This window comes from Sinocyclocheilus anshuiensis, unplaced genomic scaffold, assembly GCF_001515605.1.
Source record: "Sinocyclocheilus anshuiensis isolate Anshui unplaced genomic scaffold, SAMN03320099.WGS_v1.1 scaffold850, whole genome shotgun sequence".
NCBI lineage: Eukaryota > Metazoa > Chordata > Actinopteri > Cypriniformes > Cyprinidae > Sinocyclocheilus > Sinocyclocheilus anshuiensis.
Window position 1 is genome coordinate 222,636 of NW_015537937.1, and position 22,369 is coordinate 245,004.

Consider the following 22,369-nt stretch of genomic DNA (forward strand, 5'->3'; position numbering starts at 1 on the left):
TACGGAAATGCATGCGCGCACGCACATACACATTTACACTCACACGCACACTATAAAACACTTAACATTACCGAATTTTTGATCTGCCGCGGAGGCGAGACCAGCCCGAAGCGCGAGGATGGTGAGAAACAGGTGAAACGATTCCATCCTTCCGATCACGCGTCCATCTCCTCCGCTCGTTATTAATAATCCATTCCAGCGGTGGGTTTCCTTCTTTGCGCGAGGTCTGAGATAATGGGGGATGGATGGAGACGGTGTGGAGACAGAGGGAGAAATGGGAGAGTGAAAAAAGAGGAGACGTCAAGCGTACGCAAAACCCGTCAGCGCACCGCAGTCCGCGCGACGCCAGAATCAGCACTGAACAGCAACCCGCCTCTGACGTCACGGACACACGCGCACACAAACACACTACTGGTGAGGCTGAGGAAGACAAAATGACAAAAAATGAGACGCTTTTAAAAATTATTATCCGTCTAATTGTGGTTAAATAACATGCAAAATGCTATATACGTTTTAATTTGATCTACAAGTTTGTACTTTTTGAGGATAAGAAGTATAATTTTCATGATTGTTTTTGCATAATTTAGTACACACTATTTATCTACGTATCTATCTAGGTTATTAGACAGAAAAACATTGGTTACACTTTACTTGAAGGGGTGTGCATAAGACTGACATGACACCTTCATAATCATGACATGACACGTCATGAATATGTTTTTTTATGCATGTTTATGACAACTATCTAAGTGTCATTCGCTCAGTTATGTCATTTTTAATGCAAAGATGACATTGTTTGAGATGTCTTTGTTATGGGCTATGGTTAGGGGTAAGGGTAGGGGTAGGGGTAGGGTTAGGTCAAATAATGTCATATTTGCATTAAAAATTACATAACTGAGCGAATGACACTTAGATAGTTGTCATAAACATGCATAAAAACCTTCATATTCATGACATGTGGTCATGATTATGAAGGTGTCATGTCAGTCTTATGCACACCCCTTCAAGTAAAGTGTAACCAAAACATTTAATAAAATCATTAACTTTAATTTTGCTGAGGTAACATGATTTAGCTTAACCACATATATTAAAATAACTAAAAAAAAATTTAAAAAAATGTTTTTATAAATAAGTATATATATATATATATATATATAAAGTCGCTTATATATATATACAGTATATAACAATTATATACACATATTTGGGGGAAAAAAAAAGAAAAATGACAAAAGCACAGAATTACTAAAATGTTAGGAAAATTAAAAATGAAAACAGAAAATGTAAAAATAACAAATAATTCATAATATTAATAAAAATTATAATTGATATTTGATATTAAGGTGTTATTTCTGATCAACTATTCAAATGCCATCTGTTCCAAAACTGAATCATAATATCTGACTGCATTTGGGTTTACAATGTGACATCAACACAAATAATTATTCCTTCCCTCCATTCAATTATTTACTGGTATAGAATAAATTGTTTATTGAAAAGAATACAGTGGACATCATCAAATACAGAGACTTTACGATCCTATATCTGATGCCAAATGTCCTCAAAGCCTGGTAAGTATATTGTTGGTCATAAGGCACAGGAAATATATATATACATCTATAAGGCAAGCTCAGCACAGAGTTGCTCTGACTGCATACGTTTGCTTTTTGTGATAAGTATTAATCATAATAAGAAGCATAAAATCTGTCATAATATTCACAATAATTTATACAATAAAAACAGATTCTTGCTGACAGGAATAAAATCAAAACAGTTTTGAGGTTTGACCATCTGCATATCATAAGCTCAGCTCAGTGACACTGCAGCAGACGAAACCACAGCCTTCACTTGATATCAGACAACACACGAGACATTTTCTATAACTCTGAGATGCAGATGACTGAGGAAGCACAGCTGGGATGCAGTGGGTGAGAGGTGACCAGGTGTTTTTGAAGGAGTGAATATGTGACCGAGTGCTACAGAAAGGCCAAGCAAGATACAGAAATATGGCAGCATTAGATATCCAGGGTCATGTGACACTGTAGCTGCCCATGCATGTTTAAGCACTGATAGCCAGTGCTGTGGTGGTGGATGCCGAACCACACCAGAAAACACATAACACGTATGTATATATATATATATATATATATGAACACTTGGGTGTGTAAAACATTTAGGTGCATATTTGGTTTAATCACACATTCACACACACTTTATAATGAGCAGAGTACTTCTTTGGTAAATTTGTCTCCTAAAAGGAGCATCTGTAGGCATTAACAGAGATGATAATATAACACTTTCAAAGAGTTCAGTGCTTGTTTAACAAGAACTCTTAGGGTTAATATTTTCCAAATACTAGAATTCCTTTTTAAGATTTATTTGTATATATTTACAGTCTGAGGTTAATTATATATATTATATAATCTCTGCACCATTAATGTGTAAATGGCAGATGTTGTTACAGTTTGCCACTCTTGGTTTAGAAGTCTTAATGCGTAAACAACTAATCAATCCAACAGATGGAGCTGAACCGTATCTCTTTATAACTTTAAAAATCTTTCTAAACACTCTCCCTCTCTCATTCTCTCTTTCACTCTGGCTAAGTGAGTGCACATAACATCAATAGCGTTTTTTCTTCTTTCACACTGTAAATCTATTAAAAGTGATCAAATCTGAAGATCCAACATGTACCAATTTTGCCCAGGGCTAAAACACATGGCTTAAATATGGCTGAGGTTTTGAGTCTTGCGTAGGGATTTGTAGTTTTTTAATACAGTATGTGTAGGCAGAAAGAAGTTGGTTCCTGTGATTAAGGGGATTGTCGCTTCAGCCCGTCCACTGAAAGCTCATACCTGCCAAACACACACAAACACAATCATATTCACATAAAAATTTCTGATACCATGTTCCCACACCATTGGCTAAATATTAGTTTTTTTTTACTGTGCCATTTTCATATATAACAGGCAAGAAATGTCTGGGTCATATTTTACTAAATTTATGCATATACTTCGCATAAAGAAAATGTGGCTTATAACTCTCATAACAAACATAGTAGTATTTAACCTTTTGGAGCATGATTTTTATTAAATCAAAAAGAAAATTAAAAAAATTCAATGTTTTTTTTTTTTTACTTTAAAACAACAAATCTAGAATAAAATTATTATTATAATCATGTTTTTCTTCTCCAAAATTTTGAGAGATATTTAAATAGGGCACACTGTACACCAGGTTAAACTGTAAATAACCACTCTAAAGTACATTTTATGCATATATTACAGTAATGGGAATAGTCAGTATAATCAATATCATCATATTCATATTAAAGGCTTAATCTTTGTAAATTATATAAATTTTTTTACCATTGCGTTGAGCTCTTTGATATATCCTCAGAGGTCAAGTCAACTAACACCTGGGAGAAAGACACGCATCATTTTTATGTGAATAATTTGTTCATGAGAGCCCCCCCCCCAAAAAAACTAGAAAATAATATTTTTGATTTATATATAAAAATTTTGATTTAGAACAATGATATTAAGGATGTTGTGAATGGCGAACTGAATGTTATTTATCTGATGAACAGGGTCTAAGAAGTTATTTATGTTATAAATGGTGTGAGGACTGTTATTTCTAATGTTATTTATGATGTGAGGGATGACACCTTTCCCAGCAGCCCTCTGTGTTTTGACAGAATTCCTCCTCCATTCTTCACAGCCACATCTAGTGTTCTTCTGTGCAACTCCACAAGTGATACGCTGAATTCAAACCTACACAAACACATGTGCATGCAACCCACAAACACTTCATTTAAAAACACAAATACAAGTATTTTTAGTCAATGCAAAATGAGAAGACTTAAAGAGACTGGAAGAGGAAAAAGAAACTGACGTTTGATCATAGACCGGATTCACTGTTTTCTTCATCGTGTTTGTTTTTCTGCGTCCAGAGCGTCGTTTATCAGGCAGCAAATACAAACGGACATATGGATCAGAACCACTTTCAGTAGAAGAGATCAGATTCCTGCAAACACAAAAATATGAAGACTTTCATATTAAAAACATCTTTCAGAAGCACTGAAATACTTCAGAAGAATCAAAAGTCATATGTATTTTACCTGCAGCCGTGTACCACGACAATTAGTTTGTTTCTTTGGGGACTGTGTCTGATGGTTAACTGAATTTCACCCAATGGAGCGAAACCAGTTGAGGCTCCACTGTAAAAAAACAACAAAAAAATATTTGTTTATTTTTATTTTTTTAACTGTTGCGGTGTTGGAATCTCAACAAACCATGAATGGCACCAGATAGAAAGGTCAAAATATGTTAAAAATGTTCAAACATACTTCTGTAATCGGTGTATTGTCTTCTGGAGCTCCTGGGCGGTGCTGGGGTTAGAGATGTCAGATGCTATGCTGGGTGTCGGCTCTTTGCTGTTTAGGTGTAGCTCAGAGCCAGAGATGGCCAGGTTAGACGTGCTCCGCCCCGATTTAGCCAGACGGGTAGGTGAGTCCTCTAATGGCCTGCTGTCTATTAGGGGCTCCACCCGCGGGGAGGGTTGGGTTCTGGGTGCTGGGGTCGGCTGCTGGGTTTTGGATGCTGGGATGGGCTCTGAAACATTGGGCCGCTGAGGAGAGGGGTTGGGGGTCTCGCTGGGGCGGCGGATCTGCACTGAGGACGGCTGATCTGATACTGCCAACTTATCCATAGAGAGAATCTAAAATACACATATAGACAGATATGCGTTGGTTACTGACTTTTTATGTGTATTTACAGCAAAAGTAAGACTTCCTGCTGAGATGGACCCTCTATATAGGGCAAGGTTCAGTGGTTTCTTTGCCAGTCGTGTTTAACCTGCTCACTGAGGCCATTAAGACACTTTTTTTCATTGAAGCTGCTTTGAAAATATAGATTTTTAAAAGCATAAAATGAAGAAATGTCTTTTTGGTTATGGTTTTAATTGTTTAATTATTGCTGTGGCCACTTCCAGTTTAGTTTTTATCTCATTTAGTGGGCATATTCCTTTTTTTTAATTATATTTATCTTAATTTAAATGTTAATTTAAGGTTTTATAGTTGAGGAATCTACAGAACATTGATAGAGCTAATTACATGTACAATGGTTAAGACCACTGAACTGCAAAACCCACTAGGTAATATTTCAAATACTGTACTTTTAATTTTTACTTAAATTGTGAAAAGGTTTTTACTCCATCCATCAATACAAAGAGTAATTTAGATATTTAGCTTGATGAAAGACACACTTTAGTTTGGGGTCCAATTCTCACTACTAACTATGACATTTGCCTCAATAAGCTCTAAATTTGCTGCTTAATAATAGTTAGTAAGGTAGTTGTTAAATTTAGGTATGGGGTACACTCTAAAAAATGCTGGGTTGTTTCAACCCAACTTTGGGTCAAATATGGACTAACCCAACTGTTGGGTTAAATTTTTACATTAAATTTTTAACGCAAAAGTTGGGTTAGTCCATATTTGACCCAAAGTTGGGTTGAAACAACCCAGCATTTTTTAGAGTGTAGGATTAAGAGATCTAAACTATGGTCATGCAGAATCAGGCATTTATATGTGCTTTATATGCACTAATAAATATGCTAGTAATATGCATAGTTATAAGCAACTAGTTAATAGTAAGAACTGGTCAATTAACTAAAGAGTTACCGTTTATTTTTATTTAATTTCAGTTACTGCTTCAACCACTGTTTTTAGTTTTATTTCTATTAGCTTTCCTTTACTTTCCATGAATTATTTAATTACAGTTAACAAAAATGTGTGTGTGTTACCCTAAGTGCCATCTTCATCTTAAGCGTAGAGCCGGGTCCTGAGTTCCTGAGTGGGAATCGCTGACTGATAGTCATCTGATCCTCCTGCAGCAGCTTTGACAGAGGAAGAGAAAACGTCCCGAGGGAACACTCGTGCTTCTCATCCTTTACCTGGACACACACAAAACATCAGACTGTGACTCGTATGAGACACCACTGTGTTGTAAACACTGCAACGTCCAGAATATACGTACTTTCAATGAATAGGGAACAATTGAGTCAATACAACTGAGTATTAATACCTTGATTTCTATGATTTAGTATTTTTCCAGAAATAAATAAATAAATACACATAAAAAAGAAATTTAAAAAGAGAACAGGCAAAAAAACAAACAAGTAGCAAACTGGATAGCAGGGCAACAAATCCAGTCTAAATACATCACTTAGAAGGGTATAGCTAGTATGATACCAAAGTTGGGGTTGTAATTATTGTTACACTTTCTTACAATTTCAAGAACAGCATTTGCTCACCCTTGCAGTGTTCAAATCTTTCACCTTTCAGGGACCAGCCCAAATTTTTAACCATTAAGCCACAAAACCCCATGTGCCTGCGAGTGCATATTTGTGCTTTACCTCCACTTCAAGTTCTTGACACTTTGGATTGTGGATCAGGAATGTGAAGGCCTCCTCCCAAAGCGGCTCGTTGGTTTTATATCTTGTCTGTAATAAGAAAAGAATGTAAAACATTTAACCATTATACATTTAGCAACAGTGAAAACACAGGATCTGAATTGGAATTCATTTACTGTACCATCTTAAAAATTCACAGTAAAGTCTGACTTAAGCAAACTTACAACATCACATTTGCAGTGAAATACTGTTATACAAAGACAACAAAACATCAACTAATAAGTGTAATGAATTTACATGCATTCATCTCTTTTCATGCAAAGCCACTTCAAAGAGCCTCACACTATTTTTCAGATTTAAATTTGCACCTGTAAGAATACCACAATATGTTATGCACATATAAATTTAAAGACAGATTACTTGTGTGCATCAGTGTGTTTACCTTGCTCTCAAAGGATTTGTGTCCCACAGTAAACTGGACGAATGGACTGGGCACATTGGTGACCTTTTTACCAGACTATAGAGCATACAAATAGTTATTAACAACGCTTCCATATTAAACATAAAAATAACAATATGCACAAATAACATTATCAACATTAACCACACTCTTACTAAAGCAAATAACAAAAGGATTTAAATCAAACAATAATAGCGTCATCTCAAACACGTAAGAATCTACAGTACATATTTGCACACTAATGGCTTGAAATGTTTCTTAGTAACCATATGATATTTACTCCCGTCTAAATCTGCAATGACTACGAACCACACCTGGCATGCTGTCCATTACCACAGACAGTTACAGTACATGGAAAGCTGAGCAAGCAACACTTTAAATAAATGTTTAATCTATGTGATTACCAAATCATAAGAATAACCATGACATTCATATGTTTGCATAAGATTGTTTACCAACATTTTTTTGTTCAAAGTCCACAGGGAGTTGTTTTCTATGTAGCTTGTACACATACTAACATGTGTCCTATTTACTTGAATGGGAAAAGTCCAAAATCTACAAAACCGATATTCAAGATTATGTTTTAACATATTTTCGAATTAGCACTGTAATCTAATTAAATGCTACTGTAAATTCTGCTTCTTTAGTTCAAATCACAATATATTAGGCTGTTCCAGTTAAAGCATTTTCACTTTTAAACAAAGGAGCAATTTAAAATCAAGTAAAATGATTTTGTACTGAGCAGCAATACTTGCTAAAATAAATTATAATTGTTATAATTTGTCCAAATTATTGACCCTGATAATAGACAGCATGCCATTAGCCCAGATGCGGTAAACATTAAAGTTGGAAATATTCCATTAGATAGAAAGTTACAAATAATCTAGAATATTGTATTTGTTCCATTAAATTAAAATTACAGTAGTCATTTCCCCTTATGAATGCCATGCACTATATTACTATCAGGACATAAAACCTAAAAACCTGTTAGATTCAAGCAAGGTCTTATATGTTGCATTTATGTAGGATTTTGTGTATAATCTTCTTGATTCATATATTGCTTGAATTAAAAGCAATCAATTCAGAATTGGGAAAATGGGATTGGAAAGCTGGCTGAGATTTACATAAGAGAAATAGTCTCTGTGGCATTCAGAGTCTGAATTCAGTGCGTTTCGGACAGTCAGATGCACACGCAGGTCTGCATGCGGTTAATCAAAGCACACAAACAGTACACACGATACCTGCTGCAGAAGGATCTTAAATCGACATAAACAACTTGCCACGTCTTTCTACATCATTATGTGTGTGCGTAAATTGTGAGAAAACTGGTTGTGTTACCTTTATCGCTTTATTGACTGTACCCTTCTTCAGACCTGCATTGTTGAATTCTAAAGGATTGCGCTTATTTCCAAAAGCAGAAAAGGACGAGACACACATGCGCACACACACAAACAAATACAAATACAGGCAGGATTATTAGGAGGATGGCATGCAGAGTTAAATTCATAATTGCACAAAAACACAGACATCCTGGAGTACTCACTCAATCATACACAACAAAATGAATGATTATGGAATTAATGCATGGTTAATTTGATGAAAATGAGAAAAGATGATGCCTCGTTGTATTTTATCCGTATGATTGTTCAAATGATGAAAGAGCCCTGGCAGAACACATCAGCGTATTTTTATTCATTTGCGTTTGATTAGTCATGCCTGGAGAGTGGGCACATGAGAGGACACAATTCAGGTGTCAAGGACAGTGATGAAGAAAGAAACATGAAAGAGAAATATAGACAAGGCAATCCAAAGAAAATCAGTCCAACCCACACTTCACTGCAAATCAACCCGCAACAAATCTGATTGCAGAAATATGTCACACAATGTCATGGGCACTGCAGGACACTACAAGACGCCTGAACTCACTCAAACGCTTTCAGTGACTGATGAAAATGATCAAATGAGGCATGGGCTGATACAGCAACAGTTATACAACTGTTACAGATACAGTCGTTCCAAAAGTGCTGATATTTTATAAAATAGCACTGGAGTTTTCACACTTTGGATCAGCATCCCCAGCATTTGTTTGCTGTTCAGACACACGACAGTTGATTCTCTTTTTGTATGGAAAGCAAAAATAGACAAACTAGCTGTCCAATATTATGTCTAAAATAGTAAGTTTAATCTGTATGTATAAATAATGTATAAAATGTTGCTTCGGTGACATTGCTTAATCATGTATTTCATACAGTGAAGGGCAGAGTGAGACCCGTTTCATTCAACATGCTTCTAAAATTGACACTCTACTCTACTGCACTACTTACATCTCTATGTTACACCGCCTCCAACACACACTACTGTTCAAAATTTCATAGTCTGTAAGATTTTTTTTTAATGTTTTTGAAAGAAGTCTCTTATGCTCAGCAAGGCTGCATTTATTTGTTCAAAGTTACAGTAAAAACAGTAATATTGTGAATTTTCAACAGCCATTACTCAAGTCTTCAGTGTCACATGATCCTTTAGAAATCATTCTAATATGCTGATTTGGTGCATATTAATATTCAAACAGTTGTGCTACTTAATGTTTTTGTGGAAATGGTCACACATTTTTTGAAGACTGATCTGATGATGAACAGTTCGAAAGTAACAAGAAATTAATGCTGAACTGCATTTATTTGAAATAGAAATCTTTTGTAACATTATTAAAGTCTTTCATGTAACTTCTGATGAATTTAATGAATCTTTGCTATATTCAATCCTATATCCAATAAATAAAAACATACTGACCACAAACGTTTGAAGAGTAGTGTATCACAATCTTTCTCACACACAAATAATCAGCAAATCATTAAATGATAAAAAAAAACTTGATCAGCAATATACCCATAACCACATAACCTCATTTAGCTCTCCAAACAGGGCTGACAACTGCGTTCTATTGCTGTGTAACCTCTGATGCTCTATATTCAAATGCCCTCTTTAAAGGAAAGCGTGCACATTTACAGTGAAAAAACAACTGCACACACAAAAATGGCTGCATTAACACCTCTAACACAGACTAATTATATCTATGCAAAATGCAGACAGGGCCTCTGTAAACACTAGCATGCTGACAGACCAAACCACGACATAACCAAACACAAACAAAACAGTCCTCTGAGTTTATACAGCATTACAGGAAGATTTTACATGCAAAAGGGAAGTTGAGATGTAACTATGAAACATTTGTAAATGAAATAACCAACTGTTAATGCACCAAATGCAGGTAAAATGCAAGCAGACCAATCTAATGGAAATGCCAGCAGAGTGACTCACAAACATTGTCCTGTAGAGGGCAGAAGTGTCCTCACAGAACACCAGCCCGGCAGAGCAGCACTCTCTCAGACACCCACTGCCCACGTGCCCCTCAAAAACACTCTTCACCCAGAGCGACAGGAAACCAGAGCGGGACAACAGAAAGAAACAGAGGATGAAAGGAGAAAAGGGCAAGGCAAGTGTAGTAGTAGAAGTGATACCTGATGAAAGAGGGAAGGTGGAGCATAGAAAAATGAGGAAGAAAGAAAGAAGCTAGTGTGGGTGAGTATGTGTGTGTGTGTGTGTGTGTGTGTATGTGTGTTAATGCTCACTGGCAGATTTTTGGCTGAGTCCAGATGCACCAACAGTAATGCTGATGACAGTCCATCATTGGCCTGGCCTTTATCTGCTTTAATGCTGCTTAAAACCTGAAAAGCAACACATAAAACATTAAGCAGTGTGGTGTGGTGTGTGTGTGATCTGTGGTGTGTGATCCACATTGTGAGGATTTGTCTCTTTAAAGGGACTAAATTATGTCTTATTTTACATGCAATAGTTATCACAAAATTATTTTGTATTAGTTTATAGAAATGGGAAATTTCAGAGTTTAAAAGTAGGAATGTGCAGTTCGTATTTTTGTTATAGTTCTTCTATACATACTAAGTTTGGGTTCAGTAAGATTTTAGTATTTTATTTATTAATTTTTTTAAAGAAATTCATATTTTTATTCAGCAAGGATGCATTAAATTGATCAACAGTGAGAGTTAAATACATTTATAATATAACAAAATATTTCTATTTCAAAGAAATACAGTTTATTTAAATTTTCTATTCATCTAAGAATCCTGAAATAATCAGTTTCCACAAAAACAGCACAACTGCTGTTTTCAACATTGATGATATCAATAAACAGTCTCTTATGCTCAGCAAGGCTGCATTTATTTGTTCAAAGTTACAGTAAAAACAGTAATATTGTGAATTTTCAACAGCCATTACTCAAGTCTTCAGTGTCACATGATCCTTTAGAAATCATTCTAATATGCTGATTTGGTGCATATTAATATTCAAACAGTTGTGCTACTTAATGTTTTTGTGGAAATGGTCACACATTTTTTGAAGACTGATCTGATGATGAACAGTTCGAAAGTAACAAGAAATTAATGCTGAACTGCATTTATTTGAAATAGAAATCTTTTGTAACATTATTAAAGTCTTTCATGTAACTTCTGATGAATTTAATGAATCTTTGCTATATTCAATCCTATATCCAATAAATAAAAACATACTGACCACAAACGTTTGAAGAGTAGTGTATCACAATCTTTCTCACACACAAATAATCAGCAAATCATTAAATGATAAAAAAAAACTTGATCAGCAATATACCCATAACCACATAACCTCATTTAGCTCTCCAAACAGGGCTGACAACTGCGTTCTATTGCTGTGTAACCTCTGATGCTCTATATTCAAATGCCCTCTTTAAAGGAAAGCGTGCACATTTACAGTGAAAAAACAACTGCACACACAAAAATGGCTGCATTAACACCTCTAACACAGACTAATTATATCTATGCAAAATGCAGACAGGGCCTCTGTAAACACTAGCATGCTGACAGACCAAACCACGACATAACCAAACACAAACAAAACAGTCCTCTGAGTTTATACAGCATTACAGGAAGATTTTACATGCAAAAGGGAAGTTGAGATGTAACTATGAAACATTTGTAAATGAAATAACCAACTGTTAATGCACCAAATGCAGGTAAAATGCAAGCAGACCAATCTAATGGAAATGCCAGCAGAGTGACTCACAAACATTGTCCTGTAGAGGGCAGAAGTGTCCTCACAGAACACCAGCCCGGCAGAGCAGCACTCTCTCAGACACCCACTGCCCACGTGCCCCTCAAAAACACTCTTCACCCAGAGCAACAGGAAACCAGAGCGGGACAACAGAAAGAAACAGAGGATGAAAGGAGAAAAGGGCAAGGCAAGTGTAGTAGTAGAAGTGATACCTGATGAAAGAGGGAAGGTGGAGCATAGAAAAATGAGGAAGAAAGAAAGAAGCTAGTGTGGGTGAGTATGTGTGTGTGTGTGTGTGTGTGTGTATGTGTGTTAATGCTCACTGGCAGATTTTTGGCTGAGTCCAGATGCACCAACAGTAATGCTGATGACAGTCCATCATTGGCCTGGCCTTTATCTGCTTTAATGCTGCTTAAAACCTGAAAAGCAACACATAAAATATTAAGCAGTGTGGTGTGGTGTGTGTGTGATCTGTGGTGTGTGATCCACATTGTGAGGATTTGTCTCTTTAAAGGGACTAAATTATGTCTTATTTTACATGCAATAGTTATCACAAAATTATTTTGTATTAGTTTATAGAAATGGGAAATTTCAGAGTTTAAAAGTAGGAATGTGCAGTTCGTATTTTTGTTATAGTTCTTCTATACATACTAAGTTTGGGTTCAGTAAGATTTTAGTATTTTATTTATTAATTTTTTTAAAGAAATTCATATTTTTATTCAGCAAGGATGCATTAAATTGATCAACAGTGAGAGTTAAATACATTTATAATATAACAAAATATTTCTATTTCAAAGAAATACAGTTTATTTAAATTTTCTATTCATCTAAGAATCCTGAAATAATCAGTTTCCACAAAAACAGCACAACTGCTGTTTTCAACATTGATGATATCAATAAACGTTTACTGAGCACCAAATCAGCATATTAGAATGATTTCTGAAGGGTCATGTGACTGGAGTAATGATGCTGAAAATTCAACTTTGCCGTCACATTAATAAATTAAATTTTATTTCACAATATTTCTGTTTTTACTGTATTATTGGTTTTACCCTATTTTTGATCAAATAAATGCAGCCTTAGTGAGCGCAATAGACTTCTTTCTTACTGACCCTAAACTTTTAAAGGGTAGTGTACATTTGTTATTTGATCAGTAAAGTCTAAATCATTAACAGAAGTCATATCATATCACTTTGATGTGTATATGAGGTGTGTTATGTTACCTCATCGAGTTTATCAGGTGTAGGGAGAAGAGAAAGCCATTCAATCTTCAGGTGAAGCTTTCCTGTAGCAACATCATCAAGTACAAACCACTACACTCACCCAAAGAAACACACACACACATGCACACAGGTGAAACAGGGAGTGGATTTATTATATGAAAACATACATTTCATTTTAAAACTTTGTACTTTATATAATAATAACACTTTATTAAAGGTATAGTTCACTCAAACATGAACATTCTGCTGTCATTTACTCAGACGGGACATTCTTTAAAAATCTACTATTCATGCTCCACAGAAGAAATTAAGTCATAAAGGTTTGGAACATCACAAGGCTGAGTAAATGATGAAGTCGATTTTTGAGTGAACTAATAATTTAAGCAATTTTTCTGCTTTGAGCTCATACAAAAATAAAGCTGGACAGATGTAAGACCAAAATAAAACAAAAAGGTATTTTTTGTACCTCATCTACTTTCTGTTCCTTCTCTAGTTCATCTATGTTGATGGTAAGGCTAAAGAATACAGGAGGACAAAAATCAAATGATTAAAATAAAAAGATCCTGACGATCTTTAAGGTGGAATTCTGAAGTATTATTGCTTGTAATTATTTAATGATAGATTAGATCAATCCCAGCCATTACCTTCCCAAATAATCATCCTTATCATGGTCCTCATCATAAAGCTCTATCTCCACATTCTGTCCTGGGTGATTGTACACATATGCCTAAAACACACATAAACACCTTGGATTGGTAAATAAAAACATGTCAGAGAAGGACAGATTCAATCACAAATTAGTCCCTTACCTCATAAACTTCGTTCCACTTAGGATTAACTGTCTCTTTGATGATTTTGGATCTGAAGAGCTGATTACCCAGCTTAATGACACCATATGGGTCTGACTTTCCTTTTATCAGGCCACCCAGAAACTTGTCCTTCCCTACCAGGTCCTGTGCCTCCAGAAAGTGAATCCGCAGAATACCCTAAAACAAAACCATGCATATGATATAAATATTCTGTTTATATACAGGTATGCATGTGTATATGAAATGTACAAGTATGTCACCTTTGGCATGGGGAAGCGGAGTCTGGAAATCTGTGCATCATTTACAAGTGGAATAGTGATTTTGTTTGGAAGCACGAGAAAACTGTATATGATATCCTGAATAGTGCGGTCACACAGACCACTGTGAAAGACAAGAGAGCAAGAGAGATTAGTGATGATGTTAAATATTATAACAAATCAGTCCAATGCATTAAATACCCATAAGTACTGTAATGTAATGTTCAGAAGCTGTATAGAATCAGAATCAGAATCAGAATCAGAAGAGCTTTATTACCAAGTATGTTTACATACACAAGGAATTTGACTTGACGACAGGAGCTTCCAGTGTAGATCCTTTATTGCTGTGTAACAGTGATCCAATATATTGGATAGACCACTTTTATTATACTTTTTAGGTAAATTGAGCTTGACAGCTGCAGTTGTAATCTGCTTGCCTTTCCACTGTGTAGAAAAAAGCAACTTGAATATTCTGCTACATAATAACAGTGTACAAAAAAGGTTGAATGCCCATGCCCACACTTTTCAATGCCTTTTTGCTTTGACTAAACACATCTTCAGGCCCTTTTTTTGCTTAAACCATGTGAAATTAAACATTTGGGATAGTTCTCAAGATGGCCAGGGCCCACTAGAGGGCCTCAGCAAACTTAAAAAAATAATAAAAGTTCATTTTAATATTATAATTGATTTATTGAAATGTTTTAATTCAACTGAAATGCTAAAAATATACAATCAACATAAACTAAAATTATTTTTTGAAACACTTCCCCCTTTTTTGCCCACAGTTCCTGAAATTTCTGTAACCACAAAATGAATTGTGGTTAATTAATTCATGAACACTCCCAGTTTCTGTGAACAAAAAGCTGGAAACCAAGTAGCTTTGTCTTAATTGCACCCGGAATATCAGAGAAAACATATATTGGGAGGACTTTGAATATTGTATTTAACTATGTGGAGCTTTCGAATAAAAAAAAATGAAGAGAACCACTGGGATAAGGGGAAGAATTAAAGCTCTATAATGTTTCCTTTATCCTCCCCCAGCAGTTCTCTATTAGCACAGTTTTCATTTAAGTACTGCAATTTATAGTTGTTTATAGTGCCTTCACCCACACTATGTTAATGACTGTATCTATAGCATTATTTACCAGTTAGCTTGCATTTCAGCTTGAATATGTAACACATCAGGATTAATTAATTAATTTTTCAGAGATCAAAGAATTCAGATTGATTTCAGCACTGATGTCTAACCAGAAATGTTCATGAAATGTGACTCTTCTGTGAGGGTACGTGTATGTGTGTGTGTGTGTGTGAGAGAGAAAATATAACAAAGGACAAGATCTCCCCACGCCTAAACCACAACACCAGCTCCACCCATGATATGACTATAAAAGGAGAAAAAGAGAGAGAAAGAGAGAGAGAGAGACTCCTCTGGGAAACACATTAAACTCTACATTTGGACACACACACTGATGTCAGGGGATCACAGGGCGCACTTTAAGATAAAACACACTATTAAGACCCCATCATTTCCCCACCGTCACAAGTGGGTGTAAACGTGCATCGTCTGATGTGGTCTGACAGGAAGAGCAGCATTTCTGAAACTGGAGTGAGCGTGTATAATGTTTGTGTGAGAGACTGTTATCTGTGCCACCTCAAAATACAAAATAGGTCATGTGACAGCATGTGCATTTCAAAGGCTGCCTTATCCACTCCAGTTTTATGAAACTGGCATAATCTGATTTTGATGTGTGATGGCTGACACGTGTATCACTCACTTTATTCCAGGGATGTCTAGCATATTTGTAAGACCTGTCCAGTTTATATCCAGTAACTGAGAGAGAGAAACAGACACATGTAACAATATTTAATACATAAAGGTTGTGTCAAAGCCATTAATCAAACACAGTGCAACAGTAACTGCCTATGTTTTCATTGGTTCTGGAAATATTTTTCTCTCCATATGAATTAAAAAAAAATGTGTTTCAAGCCATGAACCAAACTAATAATCTCTGAGAGAATCTACAAACTTTGTTTAAAAAAAAAAAAAGGTATTTGAAAATAGAAGAAAAAACAAAGGAACAAGACTGTGTTCATATTTTATGAAGGATACAGAATGCCGTAAGCACTGCAAATGATGTAATCTAATAACAAAATGACAGATTAACCAGAAATATTGATTTGTAGTCATTGGTTATAAGTATAATCAAATATATTAGATATTTACTGTTCAAAAGTTTGGAGTCGTTAAGAATTTTTAATTTTTTTTCAAAATGTACAGTTCAAAACTACAGTTTTCTATTTTAACATATTTAAAAATGTAATTTATTCCTGTGATGGCAAAGCTGAATTTTCAGCATCATTACTTCAGTCTTTAGTGTCACAGGATCCTTCAGAAATCATTCTAATATGCTGACTTGCTGCTCAAGAAATATTTCTTCTTATTATCTTATTACAGTCTGTTGAAAACAGTTGTGCTACTTAATATTTTTGTGGAAACCGTAATACATTTTTCTTCAGGAGTCTTTGATGAATAGAAAGTTCTTTAGATCAATATTTTGGATCAAGACATCCACTGGATCCAATAAACATGAACAGCTGAGAATGAGATGAATGAATGAGACAAGTTTAAGAGGAATAGATTTAGTTCCCTTTCATGGGAACTTCGAACTGCGTCCTCTAGGGGTCGCTATGGGGGAACGCCTCGTCGTGACCCGTGTCTGAAGCATACATTGAAAAAACACCAACTCGTTGGCCGGCGACAGCCATGATGTCACTACCGGTGCGACTATAGTATAAATAGGTGCCGGGAGCACACATCATTCACTTCTTCGTCTTCATTGACTGTTCTGTTTGAAGCGTGCATTTCCAAGGAAAAAGTAAGAGCTATCTCTTTCATTATGGCGAGCACTAGCAGAGCATTTAGAAGGTGTGTGCGTCCGTGTCATCGCTATTTGACACCAGATGACACACACGATCTATGTGTTGTTTGTTTGGGCGAAGATGGATGATGGATGTTTGCTCCCTCAGCTACAGATTTACTGCTAGCCATTCCAGGACGATCTTATTTGAACACAGTTTTTGCAGAGCAGTGTTCCTGAGAAAAACTCTTAGTGAAGTTACAAGGGTGTGGGTTATTATTAAATAACAGACACATTCTCATCATTCTTTATATTGTATGATTGTCTAATTTAAGTAATGCCAGTTATGTAGCCAAAAAAAAACAAATCAGACACAAACACAATGAAAGAATGTTCTTCTACATGTGACACAATAGTGTGTGTATATGTGGTGGTTAACGTACAGGTTTCTTGAGGAAGAACACAGACAGTGCACCAATCAGTGGCATATCTCCTAGCAATGGCTCCATGATGACCCTCAACACACCATTAAGCTACAAATACAAACAACAAACAAATAAAAGGTAAGATTATAATATATAACAGTGAGAAATTCTGGATTCAAACTTGCTTGCATGAGCACTATAGCTCAATGTGTCATAGCATATGCAGTAACTATTAGTCAAATAATTCTGACTTGCATATAATGCACATAATATGTGCAGGTGACCCGAGTTTAAATCCTGCTCGGGTTATTTCCCGATACCACTAGCTCTCATAATGTTTCCTGTAACATCTCCACTATCCTCTTCAGTTAAAGCCAAAAAGCTCATATAAATAATTAAAAAACTTCTGCTTGCAAATATGAGAACGGACTAACATTACATCTAATGCCTAACTATAAACTAACAAAGCAAAGAAGCTCTGTTATACAGTTCAAACTCATATCAAAGCTCATGTGGTCACTCTGATTGTTATCAGGGTAATGGGGGCATTCTTAAATGTAAGCAACTTATGTAAGCAACACACAAACAGACATCTGTCACACACTCTCTGAGTCTTACCTGTATGCTCTTGATTCCTGCACGGCAATAGTATTTCTTAATATCCACATCAATTTCAGTGTTTCCGACAAAACTAGACAAATACAATAACACACAAACAGACTTTCAATATCTCAAGTCCAGTAATGAGTCTCAGTGGTAAACGTTATCTGTGTGTATTTTACCTGATCTGTAGATCCATAATAATCTGTCGTTTATCTACATTCTCTGTATAAACTTTCACTCCATCCACCCTGAGAGGCTGCAGGCAGATGAAAAATTATTATATTGTGTGTATAAGAGTATGTAAATGTGTGTGCTGGTTTACCAAGTTTAAATTTGAGGACAAATGTCTTGAGCTAAATATGACTAAACCTTCCTTTGCAGTTGTCCTCAAAGGTAAAAAGGTTCTAGAATATAATGTTTTTAGTAGCATTTTTAAATGCCAAAGATTTCCTTTTAGGGGTAGATTTAGAGTTTAGATTGATATGTTGCAATTATAAATAGCTTTATATAATACAATTTAAAGGAACACTCCACTATTTTTGAAAATAGGCTCATTTTCCAACTCCCCTAGAGTTAAACAGTTGAGTTTTACCGTTTTCGAATCCATTCAGCCGATCTCCAGGTCTAGCGGTTGCACTTTTAGCTGTAGCTTAGCATAGATCATTGAATCTGATTAGACCATTAGCATCTCGCTCAAAAATGACCAAAGAGTTTCTATATTTTTCCTATTTAAAACTTGACTCTTCTGTAGTTACATTGTGTACTAAGACCGACGGAAAATGAAAAGTTGCGATTTTCTAGGCCAATATGGCTGCACCCATAGTACGGCAGCAAAGTTCCTTGATTATTATGTCAGAATGAGAGTATAGTTCCTAGCCATATCGGCCTAGAAAATCGCAACTTTTCATTTTCCGTCGGTAAAACTCAACTGTTTTAACTCTAGGGGAGTTGGAAAATTAGCACATTTTTCAAAAATAGTGGAGTGTTCCTTTAAGTCTTTGGTATGTCCCATAGACTGTATAAAAACATGGACGTGACGTAGTGTCCGTGACGTCACCCGTAGGATTCCGAAGATAGTTTTTGAAGCTCAAAAGTGGGCGGAGGCGGCCGTCGCCATCTTGGCAGCGCGTCACCGCGCGTCACTCCCGGATAATCGAAGATGGGCAAAGAGGCGGGAGCTGGTTGTTGAAACCACGCCCACCTAGCTCGATGGTGGTGACAGCAGCAGCAATCCACCTGTCACTCAAGTGGCCACGCCCTTAATTATGCAGAACTTTAAGGCTTAATATAATTTAAACGGATGAGTTATAAAAAGATTCACCCCCCTCACAGTTGTCATGAAGGGCAAAATAGCTATATAGACCACAATAATTTTTTGAACGAGGCTGTAAACATGTTTTTTTCTGCTGTAAAGTTAGGCATTTTAACATGGGGAGTCTATGGGATTGACTCCCTTTTGCAGCCAGCCTCTAGCGGCCAGTTGATGAATTACAGTTGAAGTCATGTCCTCAAACAGATAAATTAAGAAGTGTTTATATTTATTTATAATAAATAAATGTTAAAATAATTTTATAAAATTCACTTAAATAATTTTTATATAATTAATAAATTATATTTAAATTATTTATATGTAGCTATTATTTATATATATATATATATATATATAATTTAAATGCTTTAATTATAAATGCAGTCATTTTTTTAATGATTTTACATGAATTTCATTTGAATACATAAAGTTGTCTTTTTGGGTTGGTTTAGGATTTGAGTTAGTTAGGTCTATGGTATGCTCTCATTTAGATAGCTATGTAAACATGTGCATGTACCTTGTCCCCCATGTCTATCTTGGAGAAGGTAAAAGTACTAAGGTGCGCATTGGCTCCCTGCACTGCCGGTTCAATGGTGTCTCTGAAGATTTTATCTACAAACTGACAAATATATGGCCACATCTGATGTACAGTCTGTTAAAAAAAGAGAAAGAGAGAGAGTCAATACTCTTGCGAAGACATTTCTGGGTTAGCATAGATTCAGATCTATTTTTATAAAACCACACCACCACACACACACACACCTTGTTAAGCCACTCCACTCTCTCCACATCTGGAAAATGAACCTGAAACACAAAACAGACTGAATTTTATTTTAATGGATATTTTAAACACATTCATTAGTCACAGCACATCCCCTGCGGACAGTAACAGCTCTCAAAATAATTCAACAAATCAATATTTTTACACTTCATCACAATGACACATTGATTCTTTAAATGCAGAGCATGTAGTGAAATTATGTATTGGTATAAACAGAAGAGTTAAATTTCCACTTTTCAACAACTAGTTTATTCTCACTACTCATCATATCCATTACTCATTACATGACCACATTATAATGACATAATGTGGCTGTTTAATGAACATTTTGTTACCCTGCTGAAGACCAGCAGACTAAAGGTGCTAACAGAACATGCTCTCTCAGTCTCTGTCTCTCCATCTCACTGAGAGCGAACGATGCAATAAAACCAGAGCGTTCTCATTATATAACTAATTTAGTTAACATGAACTAAGAATGAACAATACATCTACAGCATTTAATAATTTCAACATTTACTAATGCATTACTAAAATCAAAAGTTGTGCTTGTCAACATTAGTTAATGCACTGTGAATTAACATGAACTAACAGTGAACAACTGTATTTTCATTAACTAACATTAACAAAGATTAATAAATACTGTAATAAATGTATTATTCATTGTTTGTTCATTATAGTTAATGCATTAACTATCATTAACTAATGGAACCTTATTGTAAAGCGTTACCGAGTCTTTTTAATAATAGGAAGCAAATTTTCATGCATGTCCAGTTAGTGGTTTTTGAGCATCGGAGTTCTTTCACAGATGCTGACACGACAACACTAAACACTAAACATCCAAAACAGCTAGTGCAGTCCAATTCACAAACGACTGACACTTATGAATAGGCTCTGTTAATGAATCAGTCATCAGTAATAGGTTTGAATCTGTCTAAAGAGTTCCACCACCTATCTCTCAAATGGACCATTGACACTCCTAATTGAGATTGTAGATAGAGTGTCAATGGTCCATTTGAGAGATAGGTAGGGTTGGGTATCGTTTGTTTTTTTTTCCGATACCGGTGCCAAATCGATACTTTTAAAACGGTTCCGGTGCCTAAACGGTGCCTGAACCGATACTTATTAAAAAAATAAAAATAATAAATAAATAAAAAATCCCCCCAAAAATTATGAATTGGCCATTAGAATAGAAATAGAATAGAGAGTGCAAATGTTAGAAGGTCAAGTTTTTGAATTAAAAAAAACAAGCAGATAAAATTAGAAGTAGCATTAGAATAGAGAGTGCTAGAGTTAGAGGGTCAAATTAAGATGATGTGTTTTCAGACGTTTCTTGAAAATATTAAGGACTGCTTGGATTGAGTCAGCTTTGACTGATCACAGGTCGAGAATCAGGAGAGATGACTGACAAGACCATGCTGGAGTATTTGCTGCTCAACAGATCCAGAGCTCATTGACAAATATCTGATCTTGTAAGATGTGCTCCCTTTACACAGAGTGCGTGTGATCGCGAAATCGAAAGTGAAAGTAAACAGCGCAAACGCTCATTCAAAAATATTTAAATACACCGGTACTACCAAGATGTGTTGGATTTGTATTATTAGAGCTTTCCGACTTGAGTTCATGTGCATTTTCTCAGTCGGAAAATTATTTTTCATGTGCGGTGCCAGTAATGATGCTTCTTACGTCCGTTTCGGAGAACCAGAGGACAAATATTTCAATCGATCGCTCAGGCATGGCACCGAAATGAGGCACCGAAATCTGCGTTCGGATTCGGTTCTAGTACATACCGGTTACATAGGTACCGGTGCCATATTGGTACCGGGTTTTGGTACCCAACCCTAGAGATAGGTGGCGGTAATGCACATATAAGTCTGCGATCCGCCGTAAAGCAAGAAGAAGAAGACGCATCACGCGCCGGCTGTCGAGGACGCGCTCAGGACAGTTCAGACAGTTCAGACATTGCAGTGCATCAGAGGTAAAAAAACGCTATAAATACTGTTCAGTTTCTTGCACAGACCGGTCGTTTCGTGTCTAGACTTGTGCCGGTATTCGGTAATGCGATATATCCCGGTAATGAATATGCACGATATTGTTATCGTGGGCACTTCTAAATACCGTGAATAATTATATATTACAAAT

General features: G+C 35.8%; 2 protein-coding genes across 5 annotated transcripts in view; both read right to left on the minus strand.

The window, feature by feature from the left end:
• LOC107659358 (receptor-type tyrosine-protein phosphatase N2-like) overlaps window positions 1-352 on the minus strand; it is a 28,043-nt gene extending 27,691 nt beyond the window's left edge. For all 3 annotated transcript variants that reach the window (XM_016448283.1, XM_016448275.1, XM_016448271.1), the window contains exon 1: window positions 72-352. In XM_016448283.1, the coding sequence (XP_016303769.1) occupies window positions 72-147 (76 nt within the window). In that variant the 5' untranslated portion in view covers window positions 148-352. The remainder of the gene's footprint in view (window positions 1-71) is intronic.
• A 2,191-nt stretch (window positions 353-2,543) lies between these two features.
• Window positions 2,544-22,369, minus strand: part of LOC107659386 (extended synaptotagmin-2-like) — a 28,691-nt gene continuing 8,865 nt past the window's right edge. Inside the window, exons 2-23 of one of the 2 annotated variants that reach the window (XM_016448305.1) lie at window positions 20,212-20,253; window positions 19,967-20,101; window positions 18,320-18,396; window positions 18,156-18,228; window positions 17,556-17,645; window positions 16,030-16,085; window positions 14,258-14,378; window positions 13,998-14,174; window positions 13,833-13,915; window positions 13,655-13,703; window positions 13,189-13,278; window positions 12,289-12,384; window positions 8,204-8,266; window positions 6,848-6,922; window positions 6,409-6,495; window positions 5,797-5,946; window positions 4,343-4,713; window positions 4,115-4,213; window positions 3,889-4,020; window positions 3,662-3,767; window positions 3,363-3,412; window positions 2,544-2,852 (exon numbers count right to left, since the gene is read on the minus strand). In XM_016448305.1, the coding sequence (XP_016303791.1) occupies window positions 2,810-2,852; window positions 3,363-3,412; window positions 3,662-3,767; window positions 3,889-4,020; window positions 4,115-4,213; window positions 4,343-4,713; window positions 5,797-5,946; window positions 6,409-6,495; window positions 6,848-6,922; window positions 8,204-8,266; window positions 12,289-12,384; window positions 13,189-13,278; window positions 13,655-13,703; window positions 13,833-13,915; window positions 13,998-14,174; window positions 14,258-14,378; window positions 16,030-16,085; window positions 17,556-17,645; window positions 18,156-18,228; window positions 18,320-18,396; window positions 19,967-20,101; window positions 20,212-20,253 (2,265 nt within the window). In that variant the 3' untranslated portion in view covers window positions 2,544-2,809. The remainder of the gene's footprint in view (window positions 2,853-3,362; window positions 3,413-3,661; window positions 3,768-3,888; window positions 4,021-4,114; window positions 4,214-4,342; window positions 4,714-5,796; window positions 5,947-6,408; window positions 6,496-6,847; window positions 6,923-8,203; window positions 8,267-12,288; window positions 12,385-13,188; window positions 13,279-13,654; window positions 13,704-13,832; window positions 13,916-13,997; window positions 14,175-14,257; window positions 14,379-16,029; window positions 16,086-17,555; window positions 17,646-18,155; window positions 18,229-18,319; window positions 18,397-19,966; window positions 20,102-20,211; window positions 20,254-22,369) is intronic. The other variant, XM_016448313.1, reaches the window with a different exon arrangement.